Source organism: Rhamphochromis sp. 'chilingali', assembly GCF_963969265.1.
Source record: "Rhamphochromis sp. 'chilingali' genome assembly, chromosome: 2".
Classification (NCBI taxonomy): Eukaryota; Metazoa; Chordata; class Actinopteri; order Cichliformes; family Cichlidae; genus Rhamphochromis; species Rhamphochromis sp. 'chilingali'.
In genome coordinates, this window is record NC_137930.1 from 16,750,049 (window position 1) to 16,765,191 (window position 15,143).

Here is a 15,143-nt window from a genome sequence, read left to right on the forward strand (position 1 = left end):
TAATCAAAGAGAATCCAATAAATCAATCTTTTAGGAAAACACGATTTGTTTCAGCCGTCCCCTCACATTTCTTCTGATAGCAGATGGAGGCTTCACTGCCAGAAGACCATTACCTTGACAGATGTGACTTATCTTCCAATAATCTCTATCATTCACATCACGCTCCTCTCCTGCTCTCGGTGTCCTTCTCCCAGCGTTCCATTATCTTTCCCTCCCTTAACTCCTTTCTCCTCTTCATTCTGCTCATTCGCTCTCCTTTTCTAAACCTTGACACATTCATCCTATTTTTTGGTGGATGAGAAGCAATTAAGACAGAATGGCAGCGAGCTCGTTTGAATTTCAGTCTCACAGTTCGCTCGTGAGGTTACACCACACACACACACACACGAGCAAATAGTTATTGTGATAAAGTAACAAGAGCAGGGCTCTAACATCAGGTCATACAGGGACATCGCTTAATTAGTTCTATTGATCCAGATGCCTGATAAGCGTAATGATACCGTCTCTCTGACACTTCATGCTCCTCATCTTCGCCTGAGACGCTGGATTTTTTATTTTTTTCATTTGTCTGAGCCATTTTCTGGTGATGGTCCCTCTGCTTTTATGTTAATCTTTTCAAGTGTCACCTTGCCATTGTTCTGGCAGCGGGTGAGAGGACAAGGGGATAAGCGAGACAAGGTGCCGTCTGAGTGAGTATTCATCCACTGGAAAGTAAACAGGATTTCATCGGGCTGATGTAAACAAGCAGAGGTGACACTTTTCACTGTGTCGCTGCCTCACCTGGCAAACATTAGCACTCGGCAAAACTGCCAAGCGCGAGAAGACACTGACACTCAACTCTCATCACCACCTCAAGATTACGTGGCTCCGGAAATCAGTGAAGTTTGGAATTGTGTCCTATCCATAGACATTTGTGTACGATTTTGTCACAACTGGCCAACACTTAGAGAGTTATGGCCCAAAAAACAACTAGTTTTTTGTAGGTTTGACAACTTCAATTCAACAGAGAGCCTCTCTGCAATATTGTATCGAGAAAGGCTCACAAATATCGATATTTTATTAAATAAATGAAAATACTCTTCAAATACTATGAAAAAGATGGCTCATCTCATGTACCAGGGTCCTGTGATAACATTAGCCAAGCAAACTTGCAATAAATCGGCTCAAAGTAAAACTAGTGCACACACTCACATTGATAAAACTACATCCTGATTCAGAGCAAGCTAATATCTTACTCACACAAGTAAAAACACACATGTCAACCTTCTGGCTGGTGAATATATTTCATTGTTATATTCTGTGACCACATGACAGTTGCACAGGTCACCTGGTACGAGGCTTTCTGCAGACAGTCCCACTCTGACGTGAACCGACTGCAAATAACTGCTGTTTCATTTATAAATGCACGCAGATCGCCAACATGTTGCCATCAGTCTGAATGAGTCTTTGTCAATAAGCACAACATGAGGGGACTCGACTCAAGTGGCTGCTAGCTGCTTGTATTGTGGTTATATTCCTGTGGAACAGAAAGGTTACTGAGTGCAAATGTGAATTTCTATTAAATGCAACTTGCCTCTGTAGAAGGCAACAGATATAAGATTTACAAAAATGTTTTACAGTTAATTGTTGCATTACGAGAAATTGCAGACTGATATCAGACTGATATCAGTCTGCAAGTGACAGAGATTAGTTTCCTTCCAGCACATCTACTACCTGCAAGTAGCCCATCTCTCAAATCAATTCCAGACCCGACCTGTAATCAAATATGCCCAGAGCTGGCTGCTAGTGTTGGAGCTGGAGAAGATGTACATTATTAAAAACTGTAAACAAACTCAGACATGTCTGCGCTATATGTTACACTTAAGGGTATTCAGCTCTCTAAAAATTGAACAAATGTTCCAAAACGCTTCAAGTCTATATCATTAGGAGAAGGCTGAGTCACTGGCAGATCCCTTTTATTTATTTATTTTTAATTGTTCAGTGATGAAAGGACTCTTTCAGGACCACTTCGTTTTTTTCTGCGGCATAGATGTTGAGTGATTTTTCTATTTATAGCAATTTAAACATGTACTAGCTGACTCTTTGGATACCACAACGGTGTGGTGAAATATACCTCAGCTGCACAAACATGGTATTTTTTCAGCACTTTTTTCGCATTTCTCTTTTTAGAAATTTGAGTGTATTTATATTTTAAAATGTCTTACCCGGAAAGGTCATTGTCTATGACCATCTTCTGCAGGCCGGTGGAAATGCTGCAGACTGCCTCAGCAGGAGGCGAGCCCATTTGCTCGGAGGACTGGCCGGGTGTCATCTGGACACTGGACGGGTTAGACAGAGCTGTGTTCACCTCTCGCAGGATCCTGGGCAGAGGACCCAGCTTAGAGGCTGCACTCTGCAAATGATAATAAGAAGTCAGAATTAAATGTAATCCATGTTAAATATTGCTCCGGACCACTTCAGTGGCAGCGTTAATTCAATTTTATTTAAAGTGCAGTTTGTTTGAGTTTGTAATTTGCATATTTCTGAGACATTATTTCCCCCACGCCACATCGAATAATTAAACTGCAGTCTGATGGACAGGGGGTGGGGTTCAACCAGACTTTGATTTCTGAATTATTGAAAGGGTTAGGTAGAATGATCTACAGTAAGAAAAAAAACATCTGCTACCACCAGCTTCCCATCTGCTACCACGGCTAATGGAAATGTCCTTATAAGCCCAGAACATGCCTCGCCCCGGCCTCAGTGTGTTCTCCCCCGGCGCACTGTTTATGTAATGCCATCATAAATTACTGATGATGTAGGATAAACATACTGATCTACACTAGAGAGATGAAATCCTGAGCAGCAGGATCTCACCTTTAATCAATCAATAAAAAAAAAAATTAAAAAAAAAATCAATAAACCAATAAATACGGCTTTGTTGTGGGTTTTTACTTCCACCCTTGTGTTTTAGCGCAAGCTAAACTCGTCTGCTTTATATCTGCTTCCCTCTCTCTGTGCTCACATATGCTGGTCTTTCAATACAGCCAAATTTCCAATAAATCTGCTTTTATGTACACATTTTTCCATGTCAGTCAACAGAAGGACTATGAAATATTGACTCTAATGTGGCCCATTAACTGCGCGTTAACCTGTCGTCACGAGCCATTTTTCAGGCCGCCTGCTCAGCTGTGGTAAAGTCCTGATTTTAAGTTTAAATCAATGGCCGTGCTGTGATTTATGTTTACATCGGAGAGTCATCACTCAGGAAGAAATTTCAAAGTGACAGAATGTTTCATTCATGTCTGATCAGCTGCCATCCCCAACTCAACTCAATATGCTGCGCTGCTCCCATTAGCGCTTCTCCCTGTCACTCACGGATCTCTTCCTGAAAGGGGCAGCGGCACATCAGCTGCGTTTGCTCCCCTTTAGGCAGATCACCTCACCCTATCCTCTTCTGTTACACCGACCATCTGCATGTCCTCCTTCACTTCTTCCGTCTGTGTCCTTCCCGTTTTCCTCCTCCCTGGCAGCTCCATGTTCAACGTCCTTTGTCCAGTTTCTAATCATGTCCATCCTGGCCACTACTAATGAAAGTCTTAACACCTCCAGCTCCACCGCCTGTGTTTTTGTCAACGCCATTGCCTCCAAACCGTAAATCACAGCAGGTCTCACAACTGTCTTGAAAACCTTCCCTTTCACGGCTATGCTTCTGTCACAAATCACCCCTGACACCCATCTTTGCTCACGCCACCCTGCCTGCACTCTCTTCTTTGTCTCTCTTGCGCAGACGGCTGACCACACACAGATCTTGATGGACAGCTAATGACCAACATATTTTTAAGTACCTGGTCCATCTGGGAGACCACCTCTGAAAGAAGGGAGTGCAATGTAGAGAGCTCCCTGCCGAGGTCAATGTAGCCCTCAAAGCCCGCTGTGTTGGAGATTGTCTCTGGGTTTGAGATTTCTAGCAGAAAGCGCTGCATGTTGGTCCACTCGTGCTCCAGGAACTGGTTCATGAAGGACATGTATTCTTCCTTGTTACCAAATCTGTTAGGAACAGGGGCAGGAAAGAGAAACGGGGGAAAAACAACGTAGCAGAGTTTTAAGTCCACAATTCTACTCTAACAATAGAAGGTGTTTTCAAAACACACAACAAAAGCAGAAACTTACTTGGTGAAGTTTGCCAGGTTTTGCGTGACTTTAGCAATGAGCGTGAGCGTGCGTGCCGTGCGATCGTCGGGATACTCTTGCATCAAATTGAAAAGCGAGGGGGACATAATGGCCGGACAGAGAAACCGCAGGAACAAGGAAGCGCTGATCAAACGCTCGCTGATGTCCGGTCGACCTCGGTTGCTGCATTCCTGCCGCCACGATGCAAAAACCTCTTTGAGTTCTCGTGGAAAGACACTGTTGGCGATTAGAGAGAGGAGAGAAGTTACTCTCTGAGATCCAAATGTAGACTTTCAGACAAGGTAGATGGCTGCCTCTCCCTGAGCCTGGTCCTCCTGGAGGTTTCTTCCTGTTAAAGGAGAGTTCTTCCTTCCTGCTGTCACCAAGTGCTGCTCAAAGCTAATCGTCTGATTGTCGGGGTTTTTTACTCTGACACTGTAGGGTCTTTACTTTAAACTGGTGTTATATAAAGAAGACTTCATTCCCGGCACTTGTGTACTTGATATAATAATGCATATTTTTGTATGGTATTAGTCTCTCATATTACTGTCTATGCTGCTGGATGTAGCAAGGTTGTAGGCTGAGTGAACATTAATCATGAGGTTCCTTCATCATGTGATGCGTCTCCTCCTCTCAGCAGGTTCTTTAAATCATTGTTGAGCTGTTGCTATAATCACACTTAGAACAACAGTTGTTTGTATTTACATATCTGGCAGCTGCTGCTACATTGTATGAAACTTAATTAAAAGGCCCCTCAGTAGCAGTGTTTATAATACAAAACGATGAAGCCTGGATAAAAGTTACAATGCGTGCACACTGGAGACACTTAAACACACTTTTAAACAAGAAAAGCTCCAGCATTCACCAGTATGAGTTGATGATTTTGCAGAAGGCTAGCTCACAGCACATCCTCAGGTTGCTCTGGTGTTCTGGCAGGTCACCTGACGAACACTTGGATGGATCGACCTCACAGTTCTCATCCGACTCGTACAGAGCTTTGATGAACTCGCCTACAAATTAAAAAACAAAAAGAGTTAAGGAATATATTTACTTATATGTTTCCTTGTTGATATGTCATATAATCAGTTGAGCTCTCAAAGACAACAAGAGCCGTCAGACTCGCACAACCCAAACAAGGTCGTGCAGAAGAATTGCGTAAAGGAAAAAAAAAAAGGCAACAACACATAAAAGTAGCGAATTTGAAGTTTGGCCGTGGTCTGAGATTTTTATTCCTCTCTAATCAGTGTGACTGAAAATGGAACAGCAGCGTCTTGAGTCTCTGGTGGTCTAAAAAGGAAAGCTTGGCCGTCCTTGTGCTACCCTGGGTCCAGTGACATCAAACGGTTAGCCAGACGTCAAACAATAAAAGCAACGCAGTGATGCATCATTTTCCAGACCTCAAATTCTGTCTGAAGTCAGCCAAGTGAAAGGCACGCAAGGAAACAAGCAGCAATTTGAAGACAGCCAGAAAGAGACACTCATGTGGAAAAGAAGAACACAAACACTAGCAGAATACCATAAATAAATAAATTAATTAAAATCTAAAGTTTTAAAAATAGGTGCCAGGAAGGCTGGGAGCCATTTACAGATTAGCTTCTGCTGCTTTGTCTCTTCTCAGAAGAACATTTTTAGAATATTTTCTCCTCGACCGTCTCTGATTTGAATACAAATTTTAATGTCCAAAGCTTGAATTTATATAATGACCGCTGTGAAAAATATCTTTCAAAGCCATTTCTTTTTTGAAAAACGGTCCATTGAGCCCATTCAAGCCATATTTTTGCACAGTGACATTCATCAAAGGCAAAGTTTAAACATTAACATCTCAAAAACAATTAAAGATGAAACCCTGACATTTTCACTGGACTCTCTTGAAATATTCAGTCAATAAATTAAAAAAAATGCAATTTTCATTCATCTTTGATGGTAAAATCTGACCAAGAAAAAATTAATTATGATTTATTTTGATTTCAAAATATGCACATATTTAACTAAATTATTATCTGATAATTACATTTAGTTCTATTTAGTTCTATTTGGACATTCTATTTTTTTCCTGGTACAACTTGTCATATTTCTTTAAAATGTTTGAGCTATTCATCTTGAAACGTTGCCTCTGATTTCAATGTGTGGAAAAAAAATACTGCAAGTGTCTCGAGGGGCAAAAAGCTAAGATTTCACAGCAATCATTACATAAGTCCAAACTTTGGACCATAAAATATTAACGAAAATTGGAGACGGCCCATGTTGGGATGGAATGACCCAGTAATCGATAGAGCCTGTATTGCAATTTCACCCTTTAACAGAAAAACACCGTCTTTCTCTCTTATCGTCCACTCTGAGGGAAAAAAAGAGACTTACAGTCAGCATGAGTTTCACTGTTATGGCAGAGAAACTGAAAGGCATGATTCCCAATAAGGATATTAGAAAGCGTGGTTTGGCGGACGTATACTTAAATGTTAGATAGAGGAGGAAAACACACCTGTAGTGCATCATCGCCCCTCTCACTGGTCCACCTGCTTGATACTGTGCTAATTATGTTATGTCCTCAGCCTGTTGCTTGTCTCTTACTTGTCTTTTCCTTATACCAACTCTATTTTCCCGTACCTTATCACCTGCCTGGCCACCTCTGCTCCCTCCCCTCTTCCCACCTGAGGCTCTGTTCTCCACGTGCCACTTTTATAAAGCCACACAAACAGCCATCAGGCCACTGCAGGGCAGCTTACAAGCTCACCTGGTGATATTCGCCCTTTACTAATATTTACTATAACACTGCTCTTAATCCTTCCCAACCTGTGTCGTGTACGCTCCGCTTTGACGTTAGAAAAAAGGTCGGGGGATAAACAGACATCAGAGGAAGTGTCTACGTGCAGGAGAAGAAAGCTCCCTTTCCAATCACTAACCGAGGGCATCGTGCAGGTACTTCTGTCCCACCAGTTTGAGGTATTCCTCTATGGCCTTTGTAGCCAGTGTGTTTTCTCTGAAGATGAGGTGCTCGTTCTCCCCGCAGCGGTCCACCTCTGACATCATTAAATCTGTGAGGAAGTCCTACAGAAAAAAAACAAAACAGGACGAGCACAAGGTTAATAACTGTTATTCTCAAAACGCATGCACATAATGAATGAGTTGATGAAGATGTCTGTCCAATTATACAAAGAGCTGAATCGTGCAAGAAGGTGAGAGCTTGGAAGTAAAAAAGCTAAACAGGAAAAACGAATGACAGTGCATAATGGAAATTCAGTGTAATGGCCATGAAAACAAAATGTGTCCTCAGGGGAGAGTTGGTGGTGGCGAGAAAAATAAGAAGGCCTGGACTTGAATACAGTTTCATCTGATTCATTTTCACCCACTTCCTAAAGAAGCTGCAAAACAAAGCAAAACAGGATATTGAGTTCCTCTCTCCCTCCACCAAGTCCAGCCTTAAAGTTATATTTGTTCTTTGGGCAGAGCACTAAATGCCATCACAGCTTTTGAGATGCTCCAACTCACTGTTAGAATTAGGATCTGTTGAAAAAAAACTAATTCAAATTAAAATGATTGGTGCTTACATGGTTACATTCTGTTTTTAAATGTTTTCTGCTATAAGTCTCATTCACACAGTGCTTAACTTGTACGTCTAACATTCACAGACACACACTGGACAGGAGGAGCCGTGGATCCATCGACCTCCTGATTGGTAGACGACCTGCTTTACCACCTGAGCCACAGCCAACCAAGGAGATTAGATCGTTCCAGGTCCTAACAAACCCCAGAGTTGTTTGCTTAAGGTGAAAATGTGATCCTACCTCAATCCAACTCAATTACCAAGTGTGCTTTGCATTCCAGGATGTGGCAGAGTACCACAGATATGCACTGTGGACAAAATGTCACAACTAGCTTCTACAATGAATTAAAATTGCACAGATTTATTCCAAATGCTTGAAGTAAATTCTCTGTGTCCAGACTAGTCCAGAACACGGCAGCTTCTTCCTGTATTTCCTTTTGTTACTCCTGCCTCAGACGTATCTGGCCGATAAGCGGACCAAACGCTCTTGAGGTTTTTTTTGTGATCAACATTTTATTGATTTAAAACGGGGTTGGGGGGGCGGGGGGGGGGGGGGGGGGGGGGTACAGACATATACAGGATGAGAAGATTTTCCAAGCGTCAACAGTCGTGGGTCGAGCTTCATTTAATTTTGCTGTAGTATGTTCAAAACCAATAACACGGATAAGACATCGTCTCCAGAATGATTCCATACAAATGTCAGGACAGAACCATTGCTTTGTAATAGTCTTCTTTGCGGATGTGAATCCAGCGAACAACATTTTGCATTGCATTTGACGCTCTTGAGTTTTCTGTACTGAAGCTATCGGACTTCACTCTGTGTGAAATGAAACCAAACGCCATTGTAAAACTAACTATGGGTGTGTAAATGCCCTCTCAAGAAATGGGAAAAAAAACAGTCCCAAAAAGATTGATTTGTGACATTTCAGAGACAGAAATGGACGGGAAAGCAGCAGAGGGGGAACGACACACACACAATGGACTCAAACCGAGGCCCCTGCTGTGGCTTTCAGCATCCGGGTCACAAGCTCAAACAGGTGAGCCATAGCAACGCCTTTTAAGTTATACTAGCAAACTTCATAACAGACAGATCTTTTGTGCTCTAACACACTGAGGGAAGATGCTACATCCTGTTTACCAGCTAGTCAGGACAGTGACTTCTTTTAAGTGAAGCTGGTGTGATTAACTGTTTACAAAAACACTGTTGACCCAGCTTTAATGACTAATAGTTGGCTCATAACCTCACACGTATACAAGTACATTCAAGAAATCATATGAAAGACGTCGCCGTGATAAGTAATTTACCATTTCACCTTTTTCTCAGTGTGAAACGAGAAACGAGAACACGAATGTTGTCGTACTAAAATGAAGGCAATCAAAATAATTTCTTGTATCGACACGTACTTGGAATGCAACTGTGTATGTGCAAAAAAATATTTTCCACAGCTCTAATAAGGGGAGGCGTTTCCTTTACTTTCATTCATATGCACAGAGTGATCTCTGCACCTCGCATTCATGCAAAAGGAAGAGCAGCAAAAACAAAACATGGCTTGACTAGTTGTCAACAGAAGCTGTGACTTTAAAGCATCACATCAACTTTTTTTTTAAAAGAAGCTTTTCTTCTTCATTTAAGGATTGATGGATGCAATATATGGACGGATGCTCTTTTTTTTAATCAATCTAAAAGAAAAAGCCCTTTCAATTCAAATCGATCAGGTACTCTGTAGAGCTGCAGAAACAGGTGGAGATGGGCATTAAGGTATTAAAGAAAAGGAGAGATGGAAATAGAGCCATCTGGGGATGAATCATCACTTGTTTGGATCCCTTCAACAAATTTCTGGGTGCACTCTCATGTAAGTCCCCCAGCAGCTTGTTAAGCTAGGGAACCAGCGTAGCAGCGAGGGAGACGAGACGCAAGTGACAGATGCGTGGAGGGAGAGGAAGAGGAGACAGAGCGGTGGTGTTTAAAGAACGGAGGGGGAGGTGGTGCTGCGTGGGGGGGGGGGGGGGGAGACACACTATCAGACGGTTTCTATAACTGCTGGAGCATCCCGTTCTCTGGCTAATCAAAGATGCACCACAGGGAGCCAATCATCCACTGATGTGCAAAGTAGGTGCGATGGCTATTTGTGTATGAATGTCATTTTTAGATGGCTGAATATAAAAATAATTTGCCAGCTGTAAAAGTAGCTGCTATGTCTTGTTTTCTAACAAGATGGAATCAAATGAAACTTTTTGACACTGATTGAAAAAAACCAAACTTTAATGTTATTTATATAAAGATCATCTGGTGTGAACGGCTTTACAAGTAAAAAAACAAAAACAAAACACCCTCGATGACTAAGGGACAGAAAAAAAGAAACACTAGAAATGATCTCATAATGGGATCACACCAGGCACGACAGTCGCCACCACATTGATTTTTAGTCCCATGACTACTTTATAGTCATTACTACAGTACATTATCACCAGCTGTAACTGCATGGCTGGTATTGTTTTCAGCTTGTAGGTTTGTCTGTGTGTGTGTGTGTCATCTTGGGAAAATGTGCCTCTGGTGACAGCAACAGAAGCTGCCACAATGGCAGGTGTTTATACGTCTGTCTGTCTCTGGGCAGATTTTGTAAGGAAGGGCAAAACAGAATCACTTAATTTTACAGGTCGAGATTTAGAGGGGTGTGGTCCGATCTTTGACTAAATGGTGCATGAAGAGGGCACCTATTAAACAGTTTTTTGAATTTTTAATGCAAGTCCCAATATTGGACATCTCTATTGGGTGTTTTAACAGTGAATATGCTCTATGAGAACTCCTTGGTGCTGGGGCTAGTGTGATCCCACTGATGGTGCTTTTCTATTTCCAATGCTACTTAGCATATATATATATATATATATTGTAACGATGGTTAAGTGTTATTGCACATGTTGGTTATCTTTGCACACTGTTGTTGTTCTTTTAAGATTCATGTTTGGTTGTGCTGCAGGAAGTAGGGAGGGTGGTGTGGAGGAAGGGGAGGGGGGACCTGGGTTCTGTGTTGTGTGGGTGCCAGGCTGAAGAGAGGTGTAGCACGAGGGCGCTCTCCCCTGAGTTAGCAACCCGCTTGCTTATGTGCCGAATAAACGGACAAACTGAGACCCAACCGTCTGGTTCTTGTGAACGTTACATTGGTGTCAGAAGTGAAGAAAGAAAAAAGAACCCCAGAACGCCCGACACCCTGTTGCTGGCGACGCTTGCCGTTACGAGGAGAGGATGTTGCCGGGCAGGATTAAGAAGGAGACGGAGGAGAGGGAGGTTCGTCCGCGCTCGCCCGCCCATGGAGTGAGGGAAACGGCGCTGCGGCTGTCTGCCGAGGCTGGATTTTCTCCAGGTTTGACTAGGCTCAGGAACTGTTCGCACAGCGGCCGCGATTCCGGCGGGAAGGAGTCGACCTCGCTTGGCGCGCCGTCACGTGATGTAAACAAACATGGCGGCGCCCAGCAAGCTGCAGCGCATATAAAAACGCCTAAGTTCAGCGGCAAGACGCCATGGGAAGTGTTTATCGCACAGTTCGAGCTGTTAGCTGTTGCAGCTGGCTGGTCTGAGGAACATAAAGCTCTCCAGTTGGCTTTGTGCCTGTGTGAGGATGCAGCTGCATGCCTGCTGCTGCTAACCGAGGAGCAGAGGGGAGATTATAATGCTCTGGTCGGAGCACTTCAGAGGCGCTTCGGGCAGTATAACCAACCAGTGCTGCTGAGGTCGGAGTTCCACAACAGACGCAGATTGCCAGGTGAGCCCCTCCGCATTTTGGCCCATGAAGTCGAGTGCCTTTGCCGGAGGGCGTATGACAGCATGCCACCATCAGTGCAGGCGGAGTTAGCTCGGGACCAGTTCCTGCAGGCCCTGAGCCCTAAAGAGCTCCGTATGCAAACTCAGCTTGCTCGTCCGGCCACACTCAGTGCAGCCCTGGAGCTAGCGTTGGAGAGGGAGATGCTTGCGGGATCCTCTGGGGGCGCTGATGACGCACACGTGGTGAGGGCTGTGTCAGCACCTGTGGAACAGACGGAGACGCCAGCGGGCCTGTGCAGTTTGGTGCAGGCGGCTTCGCTGCAGTCGCCTTCCCCTCGGGCTGGCCCACACCGCCGACCGCAGAGCTGCTGGGGATGTGGACAAGTCGGACACCTCATCAGGCAGTGCCCCAAGCTTGCAGCGGTTCAGGGAAACGCCCATGGGCCCGTGTAGGCGGGAGTACACGGGCCTGGGAGAACGACATCCCCACTCCACCGCCACCCCCACCTGGTGCGGCCATCGCTGTGGGCTGGACCCAGGTTGGCGGCTTTTGCCATGTTCCAGTGACGATTGCGGGGGTGTCCTGTACGGCCCTGCTGGACACGGGGTCCAATGCGACGCTGGTCCGACCCGATGTTGTCCCACCTGGAGCTGCTGTGCAACCGACTAATGTGCAACTTAAGACTGTGACCGGTGATCTGGCCCCAATGAGAGGGAGGGGAGTGTTCCAGTTCAAGGTGGGGGACCTCGGTGTGTCTTATGCTGCCTGGGTGGCTGACGTGCAGGACGCCTGCATCCTTGGGCTGGATTTTTTACGAGCCATTGGTGGTGTACTGGACTTAGGCAAAGGCTTCCTCGCACTCCCTGATGGGAAGAAGGTGCCGCTTATTCCCCCCCCGGTCTGCACAGCATCTGCCGCGGCGTCCACCTCCACCGCAGAGACCCCTGCAGACCCGCCAGCAGAACAGCGAGCGGAGGAGGAGGAGAGGCTCTCAGCAGTGAGGAGTATCTGGTCAAAGAACTGTGAGGGGCTGACTCCACAGCAGCAAGAGAGTCTATGGCAGGTACTAAAAGAGTTTAGTGACATTTTTGCCCTGAAAGAAAGTGATGTTGGCTTGACACACTTGGTAGAGCACGTCATTGAGACCGGGGATGCCCAGCCTATTAAAGTGCGCCCCCGCCGCCTGCCCCTGGCTCATCAGGAGGCTGCAGACAGAGAGTTGTGTGAAATGATGAAGGCGGGCATCATAGAGCCATCTGATAGCCCGTGGGCCTCCGCGGTGGTGATGGTGCCTAAGAAAAAAAGTCCTAGGATGCGTTTCTGTGTGGACTACAGACCACTCAACAAAGTGACGAAGAAGGACTCTTACCCCCTTCCCAGGATTGATGAGTCTCTCGACTTAGTAGCCGGGTCCTCCTGGTTTTCCACCCTGGACCTGCGGAGTGGCTACTGGCAGGTGCCACTGTCCCCGGAATCCAGACCGAAGACAGCCTTCTGCACTAACAGGGGACTATGGCAGTTCAAAGTCCTGAGCTTTGGTCTTTGCAACGCTCCTGCGACCTTCGAGAGGCTTATGGACAGTGTGCTGGCTGGCGTCCCACGGCAACGGTGTCTGGTTTACCTGGATGATCTTCTAGTGCACGGGAGCTCCTTTGATGCTGCCCTGGATGCCCTGAGACAAGTGTTGGAGAGGGTGGCGGCTGCAGGCCTGAAGCTGCATCCCAACAAGTGCCACTTCATGAGGAGGGAGGTGGAGTTTCTGGGCCACAAGCTGGGTCGTGAGGGCATCAGCACTTTGGAGGAAAAAATTCACACCATTACCGAGTGGCCCACACCAGCAGACCAGAAACAGCTCAAAAGCTTCCTAGGACTGGCGTCTTATTACAGGAGGTTTGTGAAGGGCTTTTCCTCCATAGCCGCACCACTCTTCCACCTGCTGCAGAAGGACCGTGACTTCATCTGGACCCAGGACTGTCAGCAGGCGTTCAACACCCTCCGCAAATCGCTGACAGAGTCCCCAGTCCTCGCCCCCCCTGACCCCACCCTGCCTTTTGTCCTGGACACTGACGCAAGTAATGTGGGGCTGGGAGCTGTGTTGTCGCAGGTTGGGCCGGAAGGTGAGAAGGTGGTGGCGTACTTCAGTCGGGTCCTGAACAGGAGTGAGCGGCGCTACTGTGTCACACGACGAGAGCTGCTGGCTGTGGTGGCAGGGGTGAGACACTTTAAGTACTACCTGTGCGGCACAGCATTTGTTATCAGAACTGATCATGCTGCCCTTCAGTGGCTGATGTCTTTCAGGGAGCCAGAGGGACAGGTGGCTCGCTGGCTGGAGGAGCTCCAAGCCTTCAATTTCACTGTGGAGCACAGAGCAGGGACGCACCATTCTAACGCAGACGCCCTCTCTCGCCGCCCATGTGCTGCAGCTGGCTGCCGTTACTGTGAGAAGCGAGAGGAAATAGAGCGGGAACTCACGACAATAGACGGAGCAGCACAGCTCGCCTGCAGGGCTCTTCTGGTGGTGGATGCAGCGGAGTGGAGGGCACGGCAGGAACAAGACACAGACCTGCTGCCGGTCCTGCAGTGGCTGGAGAAGGGGGAGCAACCCCTTTGGGATGAGGTCACTGGGTTTTCCATCTGTACCAGGGGGCTATGGGCCAAGTTTGCAGCTCTCAGGCTGAAGGAGGGGGTGTTGGAGCGTGCCTGGAAGGATCCTGCCACGGGGGAGGAGAGGTGGCAGGTTGTGGTGCCAAGGTCACTGAGGTCAGCGGTGCTGGAAGCCTGCCATGGGAGCACTGGCTCCGGCCACTTTGGGGTCTCTAAGACTCTCCGCCGCCTCCGCCAGGGCTATTACTGGGGTCAACAGCGGAGGGATGTGGAGGACTTTTGCCGGAGCTGTGATGCATGTTCCTCACACAAAGGGCCACAGGACCAGTCCCGGGCTCAGCTTCAGCAGCAACCAGCAGGGGCTCCAATGGAGCGAGTAGCTGTGGACGTCATGGGCCCATTTCCTCGCACAGACAGAGGAAACCGCTATGTTCTTGTGGCCATGGACTATTTTACCAAGTGGCCGGAAGCATACGCCATCCCAGATCAGGAGGCTGAGACTGTCGCTGATGTATTAGTGGAGGGGATGTTCAGCCGCTTTGGAACAGCAGAGACCCTCCACAGTGACCAGGGGCGTAACTTTGAGTCCAAGGTATTTGCTGCCATGTGTGAACGCCTTGGGATCAAGAAGACCCGCACCACCCCACTTCACCCCCAAAGCGATGGACTGGTGGAAAGGTTTAACAGGACGCTGGCCCAGCAGCTAGCCATCCTTACCTCAGAACACCAACGGGACTGGGACTACCATCTTCCCCTTATCCTCATGGCCTACAGGTCGGCAGTGCAAGACTCCACCCAATGTACGCCTGCCCTGCTCATGTTAGGGAGAGAGCTGAGAACTCCTGCAGAGTTGGCTTTTGGGAAGCCCCCGGACGCGCCAGAAGCACCACCAGGCCGGGACTACGCAAGGAAGCTGCAGGACCGGCTGGATTCTGCACATTCCTACGCCCGGGAGCAGCTGGCGAAGGCAGGCCTGCGCCAAAAGAGGAATTATGACATCACCACTAAGGGGAGGCACTTCCGTGCTGGGGAGCTGGTGTGGGTCTACAGCCCAAAGAGAAAGAAGGGACGGTGTCCTAAACTGG

General features: G+C 46.8%; 1 protein-coding gene across 9 annotated transcripts in view; it reads right to left on the reverse strand.

Moving 5' to 3' along the window:
- dab2ipb (DAB2 interacting protein b) overlaps positions 1-15,143 on the reverse strand; it is a 177,726-nt gene that overhangs the window by 15,712 nt on the left and 146,871 nt on the right. For all 9 annotated transcript variants that reach the window (XM_080874667.1, XM_080874666.1, XM_080874670.1 and 6 more), the window contains 5 exons: positions 7,053-7,197; positions 5,018-5,162; positions 4,153-4,389; positions 3,828-4,029; positions 2,205-2,392 (listed from right to left, as the gene is read on the reverse strand). In XM_080874667.1, the coding sequence (XP_080730793.1) occupies positions 2,205-2,392; positions 3,828-4,029; positions 4,153-4,389; positions 5,018-5,162; positions 7,053-7,197 (917 nt within the window). The remainder of the gene's footprint in view (positions 1-2,204; positions 2,393-3,827; positions 4,030-4,152; positions 4,390-5,017; positions 5,163-7,052; positions 7,198-15,143) is intronic.